Raw genomic sequence first — 20,063 nt, forward strand, 5'->3', positions numbered from 1 at the left:
AGACATACCGCTTATGACTTTGCGTTTCTTTTATATAAAAAGCTCTTTTATCGATAACAATACAATTTATTTATTGTAATTTTATTATAAAATTTCATTATAATATAAAGTAATTGAATTTATCTTTTAAAAATATGATTTTTTTATTATGAAACAATGAAAATATATAATATCTATTATTTCTGCATTTAATATCTGTTCAACAGCTAAATATTTGGATCATCTGTTGACAGATAAGATAATAAATCATAAAAATACATATATTTTATCTTCAAAAAATAGCTTAAACATAAAATATGTATTTAAAAGCAAAACTGCTATAAAATCTCTAAAATATAAAAAAATTTAGGAGACAATAAATTATTAATAGATATAAACTCTAAGGCATTGCACATATTATTTATCATAATGTCTGTTAAAACATAATTTATATAAATAACAAATACATTTAAATAATTTTTGTAGATATTTATATCGATTACAAAAATTTCATTTGTTTGCTAAAAAATCAAATCATTTTTCTTATAAATTTTAAAAACATTTTTTATTTTATTATAAATTACAAGAAATATTTTCAAGTTTATCAGATAATAATGTCAAACAATTTTGAGATATTACTGTTTAAGATAATATAATGTGTATGTGTTTGCGTTTCAACAATATATAGTTCAATATATAGTCAATACACATAAAATATAAATTGTTATATCAATATACCTATACTTTTATAAATATTCACAATACAGTAATTGTAATTATTACAAAATATTAGCGCACATTAATTTCGGGCAATTTTTTACAATAAAATTGTTATTAAAATACATTTTTAAAAATTATACTTTATAACTATAAAAATTTGTTAATCATTATTTGTTGTAAAAAATCGTTTTTTCCCACTGTGTTATAACTTATAATATATAAATATTCAGTAATTATTCAGTATATTACTGTATATGATTTGCATACGTGTTAATACATTTAAAAATATTATTTTCCATAAAAAGTAAAACAATATAATTATGTCACGACTTATTAAAGCATTACTTTAAAAATAAAAATATGCTAAATATTTAACAACAATTAATATGATTGCAATTTTTACCTCCAATAATTTTAGATTAACAAAATATGTATATTTAAAAAATAATTTTATTTAAATCATTTGTGATTTGACTCAATATAATTTTTACTTTATATGAATCATTAGTATGAATAACTAAATTAAATGCATTAAAACTTGTATTCCCTGTCTAGCATTTATGACACTCACATTATAACTTATTTGTAAAAGTAAATGAATTTTCAATAATTATAATTTTTAAAAAAAATAAAATTACTGTCAAACATAATTTATGAGAATGTAATTTATAAATGATAGTAACAAATAAAATATTGCTTTTATTGTAACGCTCTATAGTTTGAAATGTTTTGCCACACATATTAAAACATAAAAACTGTTTGATTTTATGCTTCAAAATCAAATGAGAATTGTAATGCTTTAAACAAATCATTATAAATACAATTTACAGAATATTCTCTATTCTCTATAGGCATACCTTTAAGGCATAAATTGGAAGTTAAATCAAAAACTAGTTCTAATATTATATACATATGTTTGTTATAATATATTTGGATTATATTTTTCAATAATTCATGTTTTATTGAGTTTACTATATATTATAAAACAAGTGATATAAAGATTGGAAATACTGGTATTATAGAAAAAAAGTATATCATTGTATTTGTAAACATTTAGTCTATAGATCACAGTATCAAATGGCATTGAATTTAAAGGTTAGGGGTTAGGCTATAATGTTTATATTACGGTTATACATACTTATTGGCACACAATATGCAGTAGTAATACTTAGTAGTATTACATTTGATATATACCAAAAACATAGACAGTTGCGATAAATTTATATATATGCTGTCTATTTGTTTCACATATATAGAGAAAACGATCCGAAATGACAGATAGTCTATCGTTGAATAATGACATAAACCATTAGCACAAACTCATTGCCATAAAATACATTTTATGATACAACCATAGAAGAGAGAGAGAGAGAGAGAGAGAGAGAGAAAGGTTTAATAAGTATTTTTCTATTAAGATATTACACAACATCTAATGTTTAAAAATATGAGTTTTTTAGTCAATATTTTATATGAAAATATGAAATTTAATTTAACAATAATTAAGATAAATATTGGATGGAAAATATTTTGATAAATAGTGGGTAATAAATATATAAATTAAGATTTTGAAAAGAAAAAAATCATAATTGATTGAATTAGTTAATGTATTTCTTGCTTCTAATATGATTTCACATCTCTTAAGACATCATTTTTTACTTCAATGATATTATAATCTTATGTTAAAAACGTTGGATTTATAGTTATGAGCATAAAATATATTTCAAAATAGTGTACTTTTTATAAACTAAAATTATTTAATAAATAAAATATATATTGTATAATGAGTTTTACTAGCAATAATTTATTTGACAGTTTCTATTGTAATATACTGTATTACTACTATATATTTTATTTAATCACTTTATTTTCACTAATGCAGTATTACTTATAATATTCAATAGTTAGACTTTTTATTACACAAAATATTCTTATGTTAGATCAATGTTTATTTTTATACATATAATAAAATATATATGTATGTACAAAATGAATGATATTATTGAAGTGAAAATACAATATTACTGAAAGAGAGATATGATATACATTGTTATTAAACAGTATATTGTATACTATATGAATATATGTGTGTTTATAGAAAAAGAGAGATAGATTTGATTATTCAATAAAAGTCAAAATAGACTTATTATTTGTTATATATAAATAGCTTACAAAACATTATTCTTAATATTGCATTCTTATAAAATAGACAATACTTTCTTATACAATATAATTATAATTTTATGTTTGATTTTAATTATTTTGAACCGGAAATAACTAGTATAACTAAATAACTAGTTTTATAAAACTTTAAAAATTTTTAACTTATGTTAATAATTTATTTTTTTATAAATAAATATATTTTTGTACTTTATTTTATGATACAATACTTACTTATACCATACTATACCATACAATACTTATTGTAGATATTATTGAATTATAGATTTCTTATTATTCAATTCAATCTCTCTTATTATTCGTGTTTATGATTATAATAAAAAAAACATTTCGAATAACATTAACTTTATCTTAGATGATAACATCAAACAGTGAACTCATTGAACAATAACTAACACAAAATAATGATTGCATATCCTTTTAATAACATGTTTGTTATGTTCAAAGAGAAAGCCATAAATACCATTAAATTTATATTATTTATTAATACTTTATTTTTCAACAATAGAAATCCATTTTTAATTATATTTACATAAATTAGTATTTAATTTTAAATTAATTATATAAATTATGTCAAACAACGACAAAAAAAATTAATGTAAGTTTATATAAACTGTAAGGAATTTTTATTTATAATCTGAAATGTGTTAGAAATGATAACAAAATAAAAGATGCGATAAAAATTCAAACAAAAAAAAAGTTTTTTTTTAAATAAAATGATTTAATATAAATAAATACCTTTTATTTTAGAAATGGCTAAAAAGTGTTTGATATTTATTTAGTGATAAAGATTTTGATTTATTTTATTTTTTGTATATATTTTGCAAATGATATACTGTATAAATTTCTATTATAATATAAAAATAATATACAATATATTTAAATAAAATTGTTATATAAAACTTCAGGAAAAGATTGGGTCGCAAGAGATTGTCATTTGTTTTAATGTTTGCGTTGAGAGCACACATAAAAAGCGATTAAAACACAACTGTTTTGTCTATCTATTGATGTCATTATTGTATAGTAAATACTGTGAATAAATTTGACACAAAAGAGTTGGCAATAAATACTATAAAGAAATTCTTAAACATAAAGTAAGTTTTGCACTAAAATACATACAATTATTGGAATTTTTTAACCAAAAAACATTTTGTACTTGAATTTAAATAATTGGTTTTATTAATGCAAACATAACAATAACAATAATAAATATTGTAATTCGTTTTTTATTAACAGTTCATTAAATTTATTAAAACATTTTATGAGTTTATATAATGTTAAAAGAGGGTAATGATCAACAATTTACTTATTCCTGTATTAATTTATATCAAAATGTTTTGTATTTTTTTCTAATGAGAGACGGAAAGTGAAAATGTTATTACATTTTTGTTATAAAAATAAATATTGAATACAATTTTTTTTAAAGAAAACCACGTATATATAAAATATATATTTTATTAATGGTAATAATTTACATACAATATATATTATTTTTGTGTATAAATATAAATTTTAACATTTTAAACTTTCAAATTAAAAATAATTTCATTTTAATAATGATAATAACAACCTATTAAAAATATATAAGTATGAAGTTGAAATCAATTAATATACAGTAGTAATAAATAATTGCATTATATGAAAATAATGCCATTTTTCACTGTATTACTAAAAATATCAATTTTTAATTAAAATTAGTTATTTATACATAAAATAAATAAATAAAAAAATAAGTCTTTTTGTATAATATTGTTAAATTAAACAAAATTATTATATATTTATTGACTATAATTTTAGAAATATATCTGAAATTCAGATTTTGAATTTAAATATTTATGTTGTAATTGTTGTACTTTTTATATTATAAATTTTATAATATGCCATCAGAAAAAATAGCATTATTTTGAAAATATTTGTTTTATATACTGTATTATTTATTTTATAATTTAGCTATAATAAATTTAATTTAAAGTTATTAAGATTAAATATGTTTATGAAATTATATATTTTTTTGTTATGTCATAATATAATTTATTTTTAATTCTGACAAATCCTTTAAATAAGAATCACTTAAATTTAGTTAGCTCTTCGGGAATATAGAAAAAATGCCGACCAAAGTAAAAAAATTAGGTAAAAATTTAACCTTAAATATTGTATAAAGCATAAAAAATAAGATATAATATTGTATTGTATTTTCTAAGATTTGTTTTTAAATCTGTATTTATAAATTTTAATACTGAATTATTATATGCTTTACATGACTTTATTTGAGTTAGTTTTGTTATACTGAGTCATTCGATACCCCACATGACTAAAGTTGTGTTTATTATACTGAATTATTTGATTTTAATTTAATTTTTAATTCGGATTAGGAGTTCGTATGGAAATGCTTTCTAGTATTCTCAACTGGTTTTATTTAAATTTACGTTAACAATATTTTAGATAAAAGATTTTCTAAGTAACTAAAATAAATAATTTAAATAAAATTCATGATTAATAATATAATGATTATTTAATTTATAGCAATAATTTTAAATATTATATGTATTGATACTTAACAAATTCATATTTTATTATAATTAAATGGGGTTTTATAGATTGTATAAAAACTATTAGAAAAAATGTTTTTTAAAGATTTTTTAATTTTAAGAATACATTTTATTTACGTAACAAAAATACAATGCTATACAAAAACATTATTTTTTAAACATTAGTTTATTTTTGAGTATTTTGTAAAAAAGAAAGTGAAAAGAAAAAAATGCTTAGAAAGAAAAATTAGTCATTCAATAAATTCAGTTTTTAGACAACATTTTTTTTGGTCAAATTTAAAGTAAAGCCCACACATTGAAGCCATGAAAGACCACAAAACTCATTGTTTGCAAATAAAAATTGTGCTCACTTTTAGACATACTATAAGTGCTTCAATAATATCTCTCTCTCTCTCTCTCTCTCTCTCTCTCTCTCTCTCTCTCTCTCTCTTTCTTTCTTTCTCTTTACAATTTTGACTGATATGTGACTAATAATGACATATAAAGAAACTGTGTTTTCTAACAATAACTTTATTTGAATGAAAGTAGTGAAAGTCATCATAAATATAAAGATAATAAACAGAGACGACTTGACTTTATTAGCTATAATGAGAAATAGTGATAACCAGCTTTCTTGTAATTCAATACATATTATATAAAATGTTTAAATTAAACTTAATTATTTTTTGAGATTAGCAAGCTTATTTAGTATCATATAATTTATTTATTTACATCAATTAAAATATATATATAAATATTTTAATAAAGTAAAAGATGAAATAATTATAAGTATTTGTCAAAAGCATTGGTTACATCTGTTAAATCTCTGGCTTATAGTCTCAATGGACTAATAAATGCAATTATAGACACAAATGACAAAACATTATACTCCAGACCTTCATTTCTAGTCATCACAAATGATATGTTATGCTGTATATCATAAATTGTGACACATTTCGTATAATTAATTATATTATATATACTTTATATATAATGAAATCAATTAAAAATAATTTATTTAGTATTTATTTAAGTTTTTTGATTAATTTTTATGTCCTTTAATAATTTATCATATTGTATTACAGTATCAAATGATAAAATATTAAGATTTATCTTTTATTATAAAGTTATCAAATTGAATAAACTTGTTTAAAGTCTAATAAAGTTTACGGTAAGTTTAAAATTTATATACTGTATATTTAGTAAATATTGTATTTACTGTACTTTATTTACAATATGCATATAATACTAAAGTATATAAAATAATTTTTTTTGGTCGATCTTCACAATTATATACTTTAAACATATATTTGGTGTGTATTTTGAGTGTGTTTTGTCTAATTTGCATTTTTATTGATTTTATATGTTGTTAACACTCTAAACCATATATTATTATTAACACTTTTGAAACTTTATTTTTAATTAGAATTAGAATATTTTATTTAAATAATAATAATTTAAATTATATTTAGCAATTGTTATAACTAAATACTAATTAAGTTTAACATAACTTAATAATTTTTTTACATTTTAGTGTATTCTATAGTTTATTATTTTTACATTTTACTTTAATTAATTTAATTAAATACTATTTAATATATCTTTATTAAAAACATTTACTTTTAAAAATAAATTGTTTTAAATTTCAAATTATTTAATTAAGTTATCGATAATTTTATTTAATTGAAAAGTCTTATAAACTTTAAAACTATTTTATTTTACTGTTAAATGTGATAACTGTTATAAAATAATATACACTAATGGGAAAATGGTTTTGACTGAAAGGACAGCAAAACACCATAAGCTATAAAGTTGTCGTCCAATGGATTGTTGTGATACTGTGTGAGCACATGGAGTGTGGTCTGTGAACCCCATTGACCTAAACACAGCTTTCAGTGGTTGTGTCAATCAGTTTCGTCTCCAATATCTAAATCCAAAGCCAATGTTTAGTGTAGTAATCGATACAAACTGATCACCACTTCTTCTCAACATTTTTCTCATTTATATTGTCTTCAACTCCTATATAAAGGATAGTATATAAAGAACTGTCCTCTTATTGAATCCATAGACACACTAAACAATTATATACATTATGTTGAGTATTGATTGCAAAATTGATTTTATTTTTATCAAAAAAGGCTAAAAATGACAATCAATTTAATAAGAAAATGGCGGACATACACATACACATACACATACACATACACATACACATACACATACACATACACATACACATACACATACACATACACATACACATACACATACACATACACATACACATACACATACACATACACATACACATACACATACACATACACATACACATACACATACACATACACATACACATACACATACACATACATTAAATATATACACAGAAATTCTTAATTTTTAATAAATATAAAAAATAAAAATACATTCATCTAATACCAATGGTTGCACACTAATAGTTAGTTTTTTTGATGCAATTATATTTCAAAACATGAGTTATTAGTTTTGTTATTTTCAAATATACTTATTACATATATCTAAAGCAAATTTTTAATGTCCATTAATCTTACACTATTTGTTATTTTGTTAAATTGCATGTAATGATAAATAAATTACTTGAAATCCCAGTCAATGTTCAATATGTTATTTTTTATTTCTAATATATAATTTGTAAGATTACTGTAATTTATAAATCTGTAACTAATAATAGAATATCAGTTGTGTAAATCTAAACTAAACTTTTAAGATATTAACTAATAAAATCAAAAAACTAATAAATAGTTAATTTTTACAAACATTAATTAGTTAAATATAAGTTAGAAAAATATATTAATTTAATGAGTTAATGGCTAAAAATTACAACTTTTACTGATTTAATTTATATTAACTTTTTAATTACGGTTTTAATTTTTATGCATATAATCTTAATCCGTATATAATATATTTTTATTTGATAAATTAAAAATAGAAATTTAATTCATAATTATTGACAAATTTAAGTAAAAGAAAAAATTTAGAGACGCTATATATATATATACTGTATATAGTGTACATAATGTTTATATTGTATATAATAAGATATAAATTAACTTATGCAACAATAATAAAAATATATATTATTATAAATAAGTTGTATATATAAATAAAACTCATTACTTGTCTGAAAATATTAGTTTAGTTGATGAGATATACTGTACATTTGGTTTAGATATAACAGTACTGATTATAACTTATTTATCTAACTGAGCACTTGAATAAAAAAGACAATATAATATTACTGTATTTATATTAATATATTTAGTCCAAATATAATAGTATCTGTAAATTATATATTTATTTGATTTACTACTCATTATATAAATTTTTAAACAAACAAAATTATCAAAAATCATACCATTAATTATATTATTTCTAATAAATATTGATAAATTGTAAACTTTATTGTGACTCTTGATTTTTTTGAATATTAATAATTTATTTCAAAACATTAACGTATAAACACTCAAAAAACTAACTAACATTCAAATTTTTATTACTTAAACAACTTATTAGTCGCTTATTAGACAGTTTCCTAATGTTATGTTAGAGATGTGTGTGATATGTGATATTTTTTACAACTAAACACACACACAATTACAGTAAATTTTTTGTAAAACAAATAATATATATTAGTAATACCACACACGATATGAATAATTTGCAATTTACTTAAACATCAATATATTTAAAAAATAGTCAGTAAAGAGCATTAGAAAACAATATTGATGTACAATAATAATAACCATTTATAATAAGTTATTAATTAATTAATTATTTGTTAAAAATAATAATTATATCAAGATCATAGATTTATGACTAAATATTTGTATCTAAAATATCTGTAAAATTTTCAATTTTAAGACACAAAATGGCATATTGTTAGAGTTTTCAAATATTGGTGCTTTTAAAAAATCAGATATAAACTAACATACCTTATTATTCGGTTTATTAATTAATTATACTTTATCTTTTTATATACAACTTATATATCTAACGTGAATATAATTAAAATATATTTATAAATTAGTAAATAAATTTTTAATGCTTATTATAATATATCATATATATATAATTGAAATGTTTACTGTTATTATATTAAAATTAAAGCTTATATAATATAAAAGTTATGTTAGTTTATAAGATAATAAAATAATTTTATATGTTATATTGTAATTTGTTAGTGTTGATCTATTAAATCAATGAATTAATTTTATATATTGAAAGCTCTAGACTAGTGTTGACAAAAAAGAAATTTATATAAAGTTTAAAGTTTCTAAAAGAAAATTCTGTTTATGGGATCTTAATGTTAATATTTTTATTCACATATTTGTAATCTTATTACAATACATTATAATTAAAAGGAATAATAAAATGTTATTATTAGTATTTAAATTAACAATTAAAATTAAAAAAAAACAATCTATTTAATTATATTTAACTTAAATTATAATTAAATAATGAATAAAACTTTTACAAAAAACTATGATTATAATTATTTTATATATAAGGATCCCATTTGTGTAGTAGAGTAGTGTATAGTATTTAATATATGCATTATGTATTATGGCTATAGATATGGGGATCCCATAGTATAATACTAAAGTAGAATCTATAGAAATTTATTCTTGAAAAATTTACTAGAAATTTTCTCAGTGAAGTTTATTAGAAATTTTCATTTGGCAATCTATACTTATCATAAAATTATATTTAAAAAATTCTTTTCTTATTTTTAACGCACATTATATCATACTAAATAAAAAACATTTAAATGTTTGTAAAAATTATTCAATTATTGATTGAATCATTTATCCATTGATAAAAAATAGTATATATTTTGTAAAATAGAAGAAAAATAAGTGACAATTTTTTTGGTAAAATTGCTTAAATTATGTATAAAAAAGAAAATGAGACACAAATTCTTATCGCTTATTATAAAATATAAAAGCGGACTAAAAAGTATTTTATGACAAAATACTAACAAAAAAATTGTAAAAATATATAAAGAGATAAATGGTTTAGAAATAGAGTGATTGAAATAAAAGATACAAAATAACTAAAGTTATAGAGAAAAGAATAGTCAAATATAGCTAAGTTTGTTGTTGTTATTGTTGTTGTATTAGTTCAATAAAATGTAGAAAAAAATTGTGTCTCAAAACACTACGAATTTTTACTACGATTTGTAAGACAGACATTCATACAGCAAGAATCGGCTCTTTAGTCGGTCAGTTGTGTAACATATATACACACTGTTTATATGTATTGTAAGCGCAGGCGTTTTGGATGCTTAGATCGGATACCATAGAGTGAGTAACAGTACAGTGATGTAGGAAAGCACTTACAGTGTCGTAGAAAATACAGAATATTCTGCAAATGCATGAAATGCAACAAAAATTCAATGAAAGACAGACAATATGAGAGACAATCGAGAATTGCTCGGAGAGTCGTCTGTACTCTCGATGACTGAAAATCAGTGAAAAAGTGTTGTAAAGGAAGAGAGAAAGAGAGAGAGAGAGGAAGAGAGAGGGAGATATATATATATATATATATAGAGAGAGAGAGAGAGAGAGGGAGAGAGAGACATAAAGACAAGAAATGTAGTGATAGATCACAAACAACCACTTGTGCTGACAGTCGACGCTTCAAACACTACAAACATATATATATATATGTTGTGCTCAACATTTTTTTAGTTATAAATATATATATATTATATAATATTTGTTTTTGTACTAATACTGGACACACCATTCACTCTTTATTTTTCCCATCATATCCTCTATACTCTACTCTTTTCAATTTACTTCTCAACTGTCACTCAAAACTACACGACTAAATGTGTGCTGATATACATACTAATAGTGTATATTTTTTGTTAAAAGTCTACATATATATTGTATAAAACATAAAGACAACATTTTATTTATATTGACTTTTTAAGTATTAATAAATATATATATACAAACACAGTATTATATACTGTATAAAGTTATATTTATTAACTTAAATCTTTATGTCTGTCTATTACTTTATAAGAGTGTTTGAAAAACTATAATTTTATTACATATGCTTTTGTTGTTTAAGTATTTGTTTGTTATAGAGTGGACTATAAGTTGTGCTCAAAAAAATATATCTGAAAATCTGAAAATACAATTCGTATGGTTGACTCCATTATATAAATATTGTTAACTATGGAAATGTTATGACTATTATTTAAATTTTATTGTCTGTCTATATAATAAATATAAAAAAATATTTATTAATGCATTCAAATTATCTCAAAATTGTTGTATTGAATGATTGTTAATGACATTAAAATATTTCATAATAAATGTGTTGTAATTTTGCTGAACCTAATATACTGTATATTACTAAACGATATATCGTTTGCTGATGTCGTGAAAAAGTAATATTTTTTATATTTCAAAGAGTAATGTGTTTAGTCGTCAATAAATGAAATCGATTTAAAATCTTATTTTTGTGTAAATTTCTATTATTGTTATTACTTTGTATTTTAGACGCGATTTACAAGCAATCGATAAATTAATTATTGAATGATTATATAATTTAATGATTGTATGACTGTTAGTGCCTGAGAGTCGGGTCCCAAATCTTTAGACCCGTTTGTGTGTCTCTATGACTCTTACATGTGTGGAGACGACCTCTTTTGCTAACAGTGTTAAGTCAATGGAGTCGAAATCACCGGTCAATTCCCTTCATTCACTAGCACTGGCAGCCCTCGACTCCTCCGCACATAAACACCAAACCATTAGTAATGATGAGACAGATCCTAAAGCAACGGTAACTACTTCTCTAATTAGTGCCACTTCTTCACGTCTAAGTGTTAATAACGACACATCTGTGTCGAGTACAGAACCAATCAGTTATCAGCCGACCGGAGAAACTCCGGTTAGAATTAATATACAAAGAGCGCCACAATCTATAAGTTCGTCCACTAGTTCTATGGTATCAGTGATGCCCTCTCAGACAACTAACCGACGCCGAGCTTCGTCTAACACGGGCTTAGGTCGTCGTAAATCATGGGACCAGCGGTTTGCGGGACCAATACGTCGGGCATCACAAGTGTTGATAAGTTTGACAAATGCAGGCATCGATGGCTCTTCACTTTATGGCGAATGCAGTCGTCGTGATTCTCGGATTATTCCCGAAATAATGTTAATGCACTCATCTTTCCAGAGATTACCGATGAAGGACTTCGGGGCTGAAGTGAGAGCATCGATGGACGTGGATCAGTTCCTACAACAGGCTGTCCTATTACTCGACGTCACCGAGACTTCACTCGACGGCATTGTCGACAAAATGCTCCGAAAGGTTTGTACTTTAGTTTGATTTCAATTGTTATGCATTAAGAAAAACTTTTTATCTTCAATAAAAACTAATAGTTATTATAATAAAATTTTATTAAATTAATATCATATTATTCATTAAATCTAAATCTTTAATATTTTATACTATTTTAATGTTTATTTCAACAAAAATTAAATCAATATTTATAATATAAAAGCCTATGCTATGAAATAAACAACTTTTGATATTTTTATTTTAGACTTTTAGTAGTCATGACTTTGTAATCCATTTTCAAATAAAGACATTATATATTATTAAAGATTTATTTTCATTCAGTATTTTAGTTTAATGCTTATATTTTCACTGAAGCGCTCAATAAGAAATTTTAACGATTTGCTAGTTTTATTGCTTACAGAGATTTCAATAAATATATTGAAAATATTTATAATTTAAAAAATAAAAAAAAAATTAAATTTTGTTTATTTTATTATAAATATTTATCAAGACATGATTCGGTTAAATATTACAATTAAATAATATAAATAATTACAAAATATATACAATTTAATAAACACATGTAAAAATTATTACTATAAATATATATATATTTGTATTATATAGTTAAATTTATATATATACAATATTTTTATTGATATCATCTATATTTTATTTTATAACAATGAACAAAAATTAATTATATAATTATACATAAAAATACTAAATTAAAATAATTTATTCTATTATTTCTTATTTTCTTAAGTTATTTTTACTAATTATTTGATTAATGTTAGCTAAATATCTGTTTAAATATATGTAGAATATTATTTTAATATTATTTATGAAATTAAAATTAAAAAATATTTGAAAACCGAGATAAAAAAAATCAAATAAATTTAAATATATTGATTTCAATTTTGAAGTAAAGTTTTATTAATATATGATTCAAAAAATAATTCACTCGTAAAATATTTTCACTTATTTTGTTTATAGAAAAAAATAAAAGCAAAATTTAAAACTATGAATATTAAATTAAAATTTTATTTTATTGAAATAACTAAAAATGAATTATTAAAAACAATATTTTTATTTTTTAACAAATTTATCATTTTGTGACAAATACTATTGATGTTTAAGTAAACTATTTAGTTACAAAAATTTCAACATTTTTAAGAGTAATATCGGAATTACTTTGATATTATTTTTGATGCATTACGAGATGTAATGTAATAAATAGGATATAATAAAAGTGATATCTAAACAAAGTATAGATAGATTGACAAATAATAATATTTTATATACAATATCTATAAAAATAGAGAAATTTTTGAAAATAATTCTAATAAAATCGTTTAATACTAATAAATATGGGAATTATACTAATCTCATGTAAAATTAATTGGAATTAATATTAATTACTATATTTCTATGACTAACCAATTTTTAAAAAATAGAAAATTATTTAAAATATAAGTTACTTATGATTTCATTAAGTTTTAATTTTTATTTTATGATTATTTATGTGTTTTCTCCCTCTAAAAAAATAAAATCCACTTTTTTCTCGATACAATTTTCTAGATCTTTGAGATAATTGCAAACCAATAAAATAATGTTAAAAAATTAACGCATAAAACAGCTATTATTTTAACTGACTTTTGTTTAAGACAATAGATAACACATGTTATAATTATAAGTCTTAATAAAATAGGAAACTCTTACTTTTCTAGCCATATATTTAATTATATAGAAAAAGTAATAATAAAAATTTTTAATTTAAACATTAAACTCATTTTATAGATCATAATTAATTTGTTTTATATGTTTTTATATATCATATTTAGAATTTATAGAAAACTGTTAATCTTAATAATATAAAATTTTAAATTATTAAATTATTAAATTATTAAATTATTAAATATTAATACAAATGACTTTACTAAATTGAAATTTACTAAATTAATAGCGTCAAACAAAATTTAATTGAGTTTTAAATATAATTTATTAATTTATATATATCTGTATACTCTGATGAAATAATTTATTAAAATATAATGAACTTTAAATATATTGTATTTTTATCATTAATTATATTTGTTTTATTTTATTCAGGTTAAAAATTATTATTTTTTATATCAAACTTTATTGAATTCTTAATATTTATATAGATTATATTTATAATTAATATTTAAATAAATAATTTCTCATAAATTTCTGAAATTTTTCTAAAAAATGAACATTTTTACACATTTTGTTAAATTAAAATTGTATTTCTAAATCCTATTTTATAGAGTAACTGGTTATGATTATTAATATTATATAAGAAATGTTTGATGTGATAATTTCCAGACATTTGAAACATGTATTTCACAGAAATACTAAAGAGTTATAAAAGATATAATATAATGGATTCATAAATAATATATATATATATATATATATATATATATATATATATATATATATATATAGATTATATTGTAGATCGATATCAAAATTCATAGAAATTTTGTTTTGAGAATTATATATTGTATTAATTGTTAGCAATACTTGTAAGATTATATATTTTTAAAAAGAAAATTAATGTAATTATAGTTATTTATTAATATAATTTATATTAGTATATCTTTAGCAATCATAACATATAAACAAAGAGTGGAGGTATAACTTATAAAGTATTATGGATCAGAAAATTCCTAGAAATATATAGAAAAGTAAAAATAATGAAAATCAATGTCATTATAATTAATAGGCAAGAGTTTAGTTAATGAAAACACAATATTACTATATTTGATATAATTTTCAATAAATTTATTTATTATTAAATATAATTTCTTATTATTTTTTATGTAGCTATAGCAGCAAATAATTAATTAAATTAAGTATTTAATAATAATTAAAATTTGAGCCAAAGATATGATTTTTGTATATTAATGACAAATCATTGTATTTTTTATCTGTAATTCAAGTAATTCATATTTCTAGGAAAAAAATTATTTAATATTTTTTAATTTAATTTTTTAACATAAATCACTTTAAACAATGACCACAAGTTATGTTATTTCATATTTAATTATCATAAATTTTTATATAAATCTATATACAGTAGATTATACTAAATATAGTTATATTATATTCTATAATACTTTTGATAAATAGATTTTTATGATAATAAAATTCACTTAGTATATAAAAAATTGTGAATCAAAAATTATAATATAAGTTTTATTTTCGAGAAAATTTTAATTTTTAATAATTATATTATTCTAATATTATGTTTACTTAATATAAAGTATACAAAGTAATTACTAATTGAATAAAATTGCATAAATTTATCAAATTATTTGTATTATATTATTATTGTTTTAGTTTAATTAAGTATCACTTAATAAAAAAGAAATTTTTAGTTTTCAAATATTTTTAATTGATTTCTAATTTTATTTATTTAACAAAATACAGATTAAATTAATTGTTTTATTAAATATTAACTGTATCGACATTTACTTCTCAATATAGACATATTTTATGAAAATTAATTTTGTTAACTTAAATAGCAGTCCTTATCAAAAAATTGTCCTTAATTTTAAAAACGTATTTTGTGATTAAAATTAAAATTAACAAATTAATAATACACTTATAATATAACCAAAGTTAGCAGACTTAATGTCTATAATCATAATAGTTGAACTAAAAATATTGATGTCCAATTGTACAAATTAAAACTAAAATTTTATGAAAACTACAAATTATAAAATATATAATAAATTCCAAATAACTTATTAATGTATACTTATAATATTTAGTTCAATATTATCTTACAAACAAATATTCATTTTAATAAATTATCTTTTTTAGAAATTAGATGCCATATATTACTTAAGAATTTGAAATTTATTTTATAATTTTATCATTTTTAATTTTTATAGAAATACATTTTTAAAATGTGACATTTTGCTTACATTGTGATTAAAAATATTTATATTATTATTTTATATTAATTATAGTTTAGTAGTCATTTTTGCAATATTTATAAATTATTACTTATAATAAGTGAATTTGATGATATATTTGAATGATATAAATATATATCAAATTGGTATACAATTTGATAATCAAAATGGTATTGGTATACAAACAAAATTTTTCTTAAAAGACGCAATTTTAGTAAAAATATTATTTCAATATATTTGTTTGTAATACATATTAAATTAATTATATTTTTTGTATTGTTTTTAAAATAAAATATAATTTATCCCTCTCTTACACAACACAATTAACTCCGAATATAACAAAATACTAATAATTAAATATTTATATTAAGGAATCAGAAAATATTAAATAGTAACAGTTTATTTGAGCTTGATCAAATTAAGTATATTATAGCACACAATAAGCTTAGTAATGCATTTTTATCAAAAATTATTTTTTTTTGTCTAATTGATAACCAGTGTTATATAGATTTAGACTAATAGAAACATTTTTAGTAAGTTTTTAATAGTTAGATACTATATATTGAATATATATATATATATATATATATATATATTAATTAAACATTAATAATATGTTTATTAGGATTTTTAAAGTGATGCACACATTATATTAATGCAAATACATAGTGTTTCGGTAATCACTGACATTGTTAGTACTTTCATCCGCATAAATTGCATTCATAGACATACCAGTGCTTTAAGCCGTACAAAAAGTCGGTGTTTGGGTTAGACATTTGATATATTACTAAATAGTTTATGATATTTATTTGAACAACATTAAAAAATTAATTAATTTTACATATATCACGTAACTAGATTTATTAATATTTAATAAAATATTTTTTGTAATTATCATATAATATCGATTACTAACATGTACTATTACATCTACATCATATATATATTGATAATATTTATTTATATTTAACAATTATCAATGTTATATTTCAAGTCAATATTAAATTATTTTTATTAGTTTTTATATGATTCACAAATAAATATATAACTTAAATAATAAGATTATCAAAATGAGACATAACTTATTTTTATTGTACAACTAATGAGATGTACTATATATGAATTGTGTTGTAGTTATATAATATATTTTGTGGATTTTTAAAAAAATGTTTAACAAATAATCAGTTTATTACTTATTTTACAAATCAATGTCAATATAGACTTAATCAAAACATTAAGAGTTTTAATATAAAGTAATAGTAAAAAGATAGAGAAAAATGTTAATCCATTAAGAAATCAATTTTTCTGTTGAATTCACTATTTATATATATATATCTATTTTGTAGTAAAACTCTATTATTTTTTGAATACAAAATAGAAATTTTGAAGTTTAGATATTTCTTATATTCACTCAAACGACTAATAAATACCGTTTTCCAGTAAAATCTTCTCCTTTTAGTAAATATTAAGATTAAAAAATATTAAATGTTATTTTGTTGATTTTGTTACTTATAGAATATTTTGTTTATGATTACAATTTTGATTTTTATGACATTTAAATAAAACATATATAAAAAATTTTATATTTAACAAAATGATATAATTTTTATTAAGTTATATAAATTAAATAAATTTTTACTCAAAATATTTTAAAATTTTAAATAAAAAAATAATATTACATTCAAATCAAAATGATATCTACTTATGTACTCATATTTTGATGTAATATAGATTTATCCACTCAATTGTAAAGTAATTTTTAAGGCTTCGGGCATACATTAGGTTAACAAATAGTCTCATAAAATTACAACAAATTCTAATAGAAAATTAATAAATCTAAACATAAAAAGTATTCTTTAAAATTTATAAATAAAATTATTTTCAATTATTAAAAATAATAAAAATTGACAATTTTTGTCTCTAAAAAATATTTGTATAAAAAGTTGTTTTGGGAAAAATAATATAATTTCATTTTCATACCAAATATTCTGTTTGGTGTTTTCATAAGTCTAAACTTAATAACATCAAAAAAATATTATGTTTTTAAGGAGTATTTTTTAAGTTATAAATTTTTGTTATTTTAGTAATAAAATTTATATTTTTGTTTAGTAACTTTTGAACTATTAAGCTAATTAACAATTAGTTATTATGTGCTTTGTATAATAAACTAACTATCCATTAAAAGCATAACTCAAAAACTCAAATTAATTGTAAATTTTAAAATCAACATTAAAATTAAAAAATATAAATAAGTTAATGTTATTTTTAGTTATAATTATTTGTGAGGGTAAACGGTAAAACATTATTATTATTAGAGCCTATTAACTAAAATGCAAAATATATCATAAGACAGCGTTAACTATTAAAAGAATATAATAAAAGCATTTTAAAATACCTTATTTTTTAGCAACAAAGTAGTAGAAAAAATTTTGTTACAAATTATCAATTATTCACAAAATAGTAAATTTTGAAGACCTTGTACTCATTGAGCTCCAAATCTTATTATAACTGAATAAATATAGTAAAATATTTTATCTACAGTATATCCATTATACACAACAAATATTACATATAGTTATGTTTTTTTGTATATATAATATATTTTAAAGTTTTTAGATCTGTCTTTAACTTATTGCAAGAATAAATAGAAAATGGGTTTTTAAGTCGAGAATACAAAAAGTATTGATTACTTGAATATGTAATATAAAAAGTAAGTGAATGGCAAACGTATTCATCAAACTATACTGTATTATAAATTTAGGAAATACTTTAAATCAATACTTTAATGTAATGTATTTTGAGTCAAAGTCTTACATATTAATATATCGACTTAAAGATGAAAATGTTTTTAACTAAACTAACTTTTTTACAAATTAATAATTATTTTTACATTTATTTATTTATTCAATACAAAGATTACCCAAAGAAAAGTATTTTGTAAATTAAATAAGCTTTTAAAATATAATTGATTTTAATTTAGTCTTTAAATCCTTTTCTTAGATATAATGTATTCGTAGAATTATTAAGAAAATCATTATTATTATTAAAATTTTAATATAAGAATTTATGCATAAATAATATTATATAAAACTCATAAAAATAATCTTAATTAAAATCAATATTATAAGCATATAATAAATAAGTTGTATATTATAAATATACAAATAATGTCGTTTATTATGAAAAAAGATGACAAATGTCTTAAATATTGGAAGTTCTTTGGACTGAAAATTATAACAAATAGTATTAATTTATTTTAATTTATTTTCACCCCATCAAAGATGGAAAGTCATAACTATTAGCGGGTGAATGAGTGAAAGGCATTGATGACAATAATAAATATATTGTATTTACTTTAATCAATAAA

At 19.8% G+C, this 20,063-nt stretch overlaps 1 protein-coding gene across 2 annotated transcripts in view; it reads left to right on the forward strand.

The window, feature by feature from the left end:
- The window catches only part of LOC128959985 (solute carrier family 4 member 11-like), a 76,465-nt gene that overhangs the window by 39,014 nt on the left and 17,388 nt on the right, over positions 1-20,063 (forward strand). The window contains exon 3 of one of the 2 annotated variants that reach the window (XM_054306038.1): positions 12,642-12,776. In XM_054306038.1, the coding sequence (XP_054162013.1) occupies positions 12,642-12,776 (135 nt within the window). Of the gene's footprint in view, positions 1-11,886; positions 12,777-20,063 lie in introns of those variants that run through there. The other variant, XM_054306036.1, reaches the window with a different exon arrangement.

This window comes from Oppia nitens, unplaced genomic scaffold (genome assembly GCF_028296485.1).
Source record: "Oppia nitens isolate AA-2021 unplaced genomic scaffold, nextdenovo-longstitch-racon4-pilon3 scaffold4_pilon_pilon_pilon, whole genome shotgun sequence".
Taxonomy (NCBI): domain Eukaryota; kingdom Metazoa; phylum Arthropoda; class Arachnida; order Sarcoptiformes; family Oppiidae; genus Oppia; species Oppia nitens.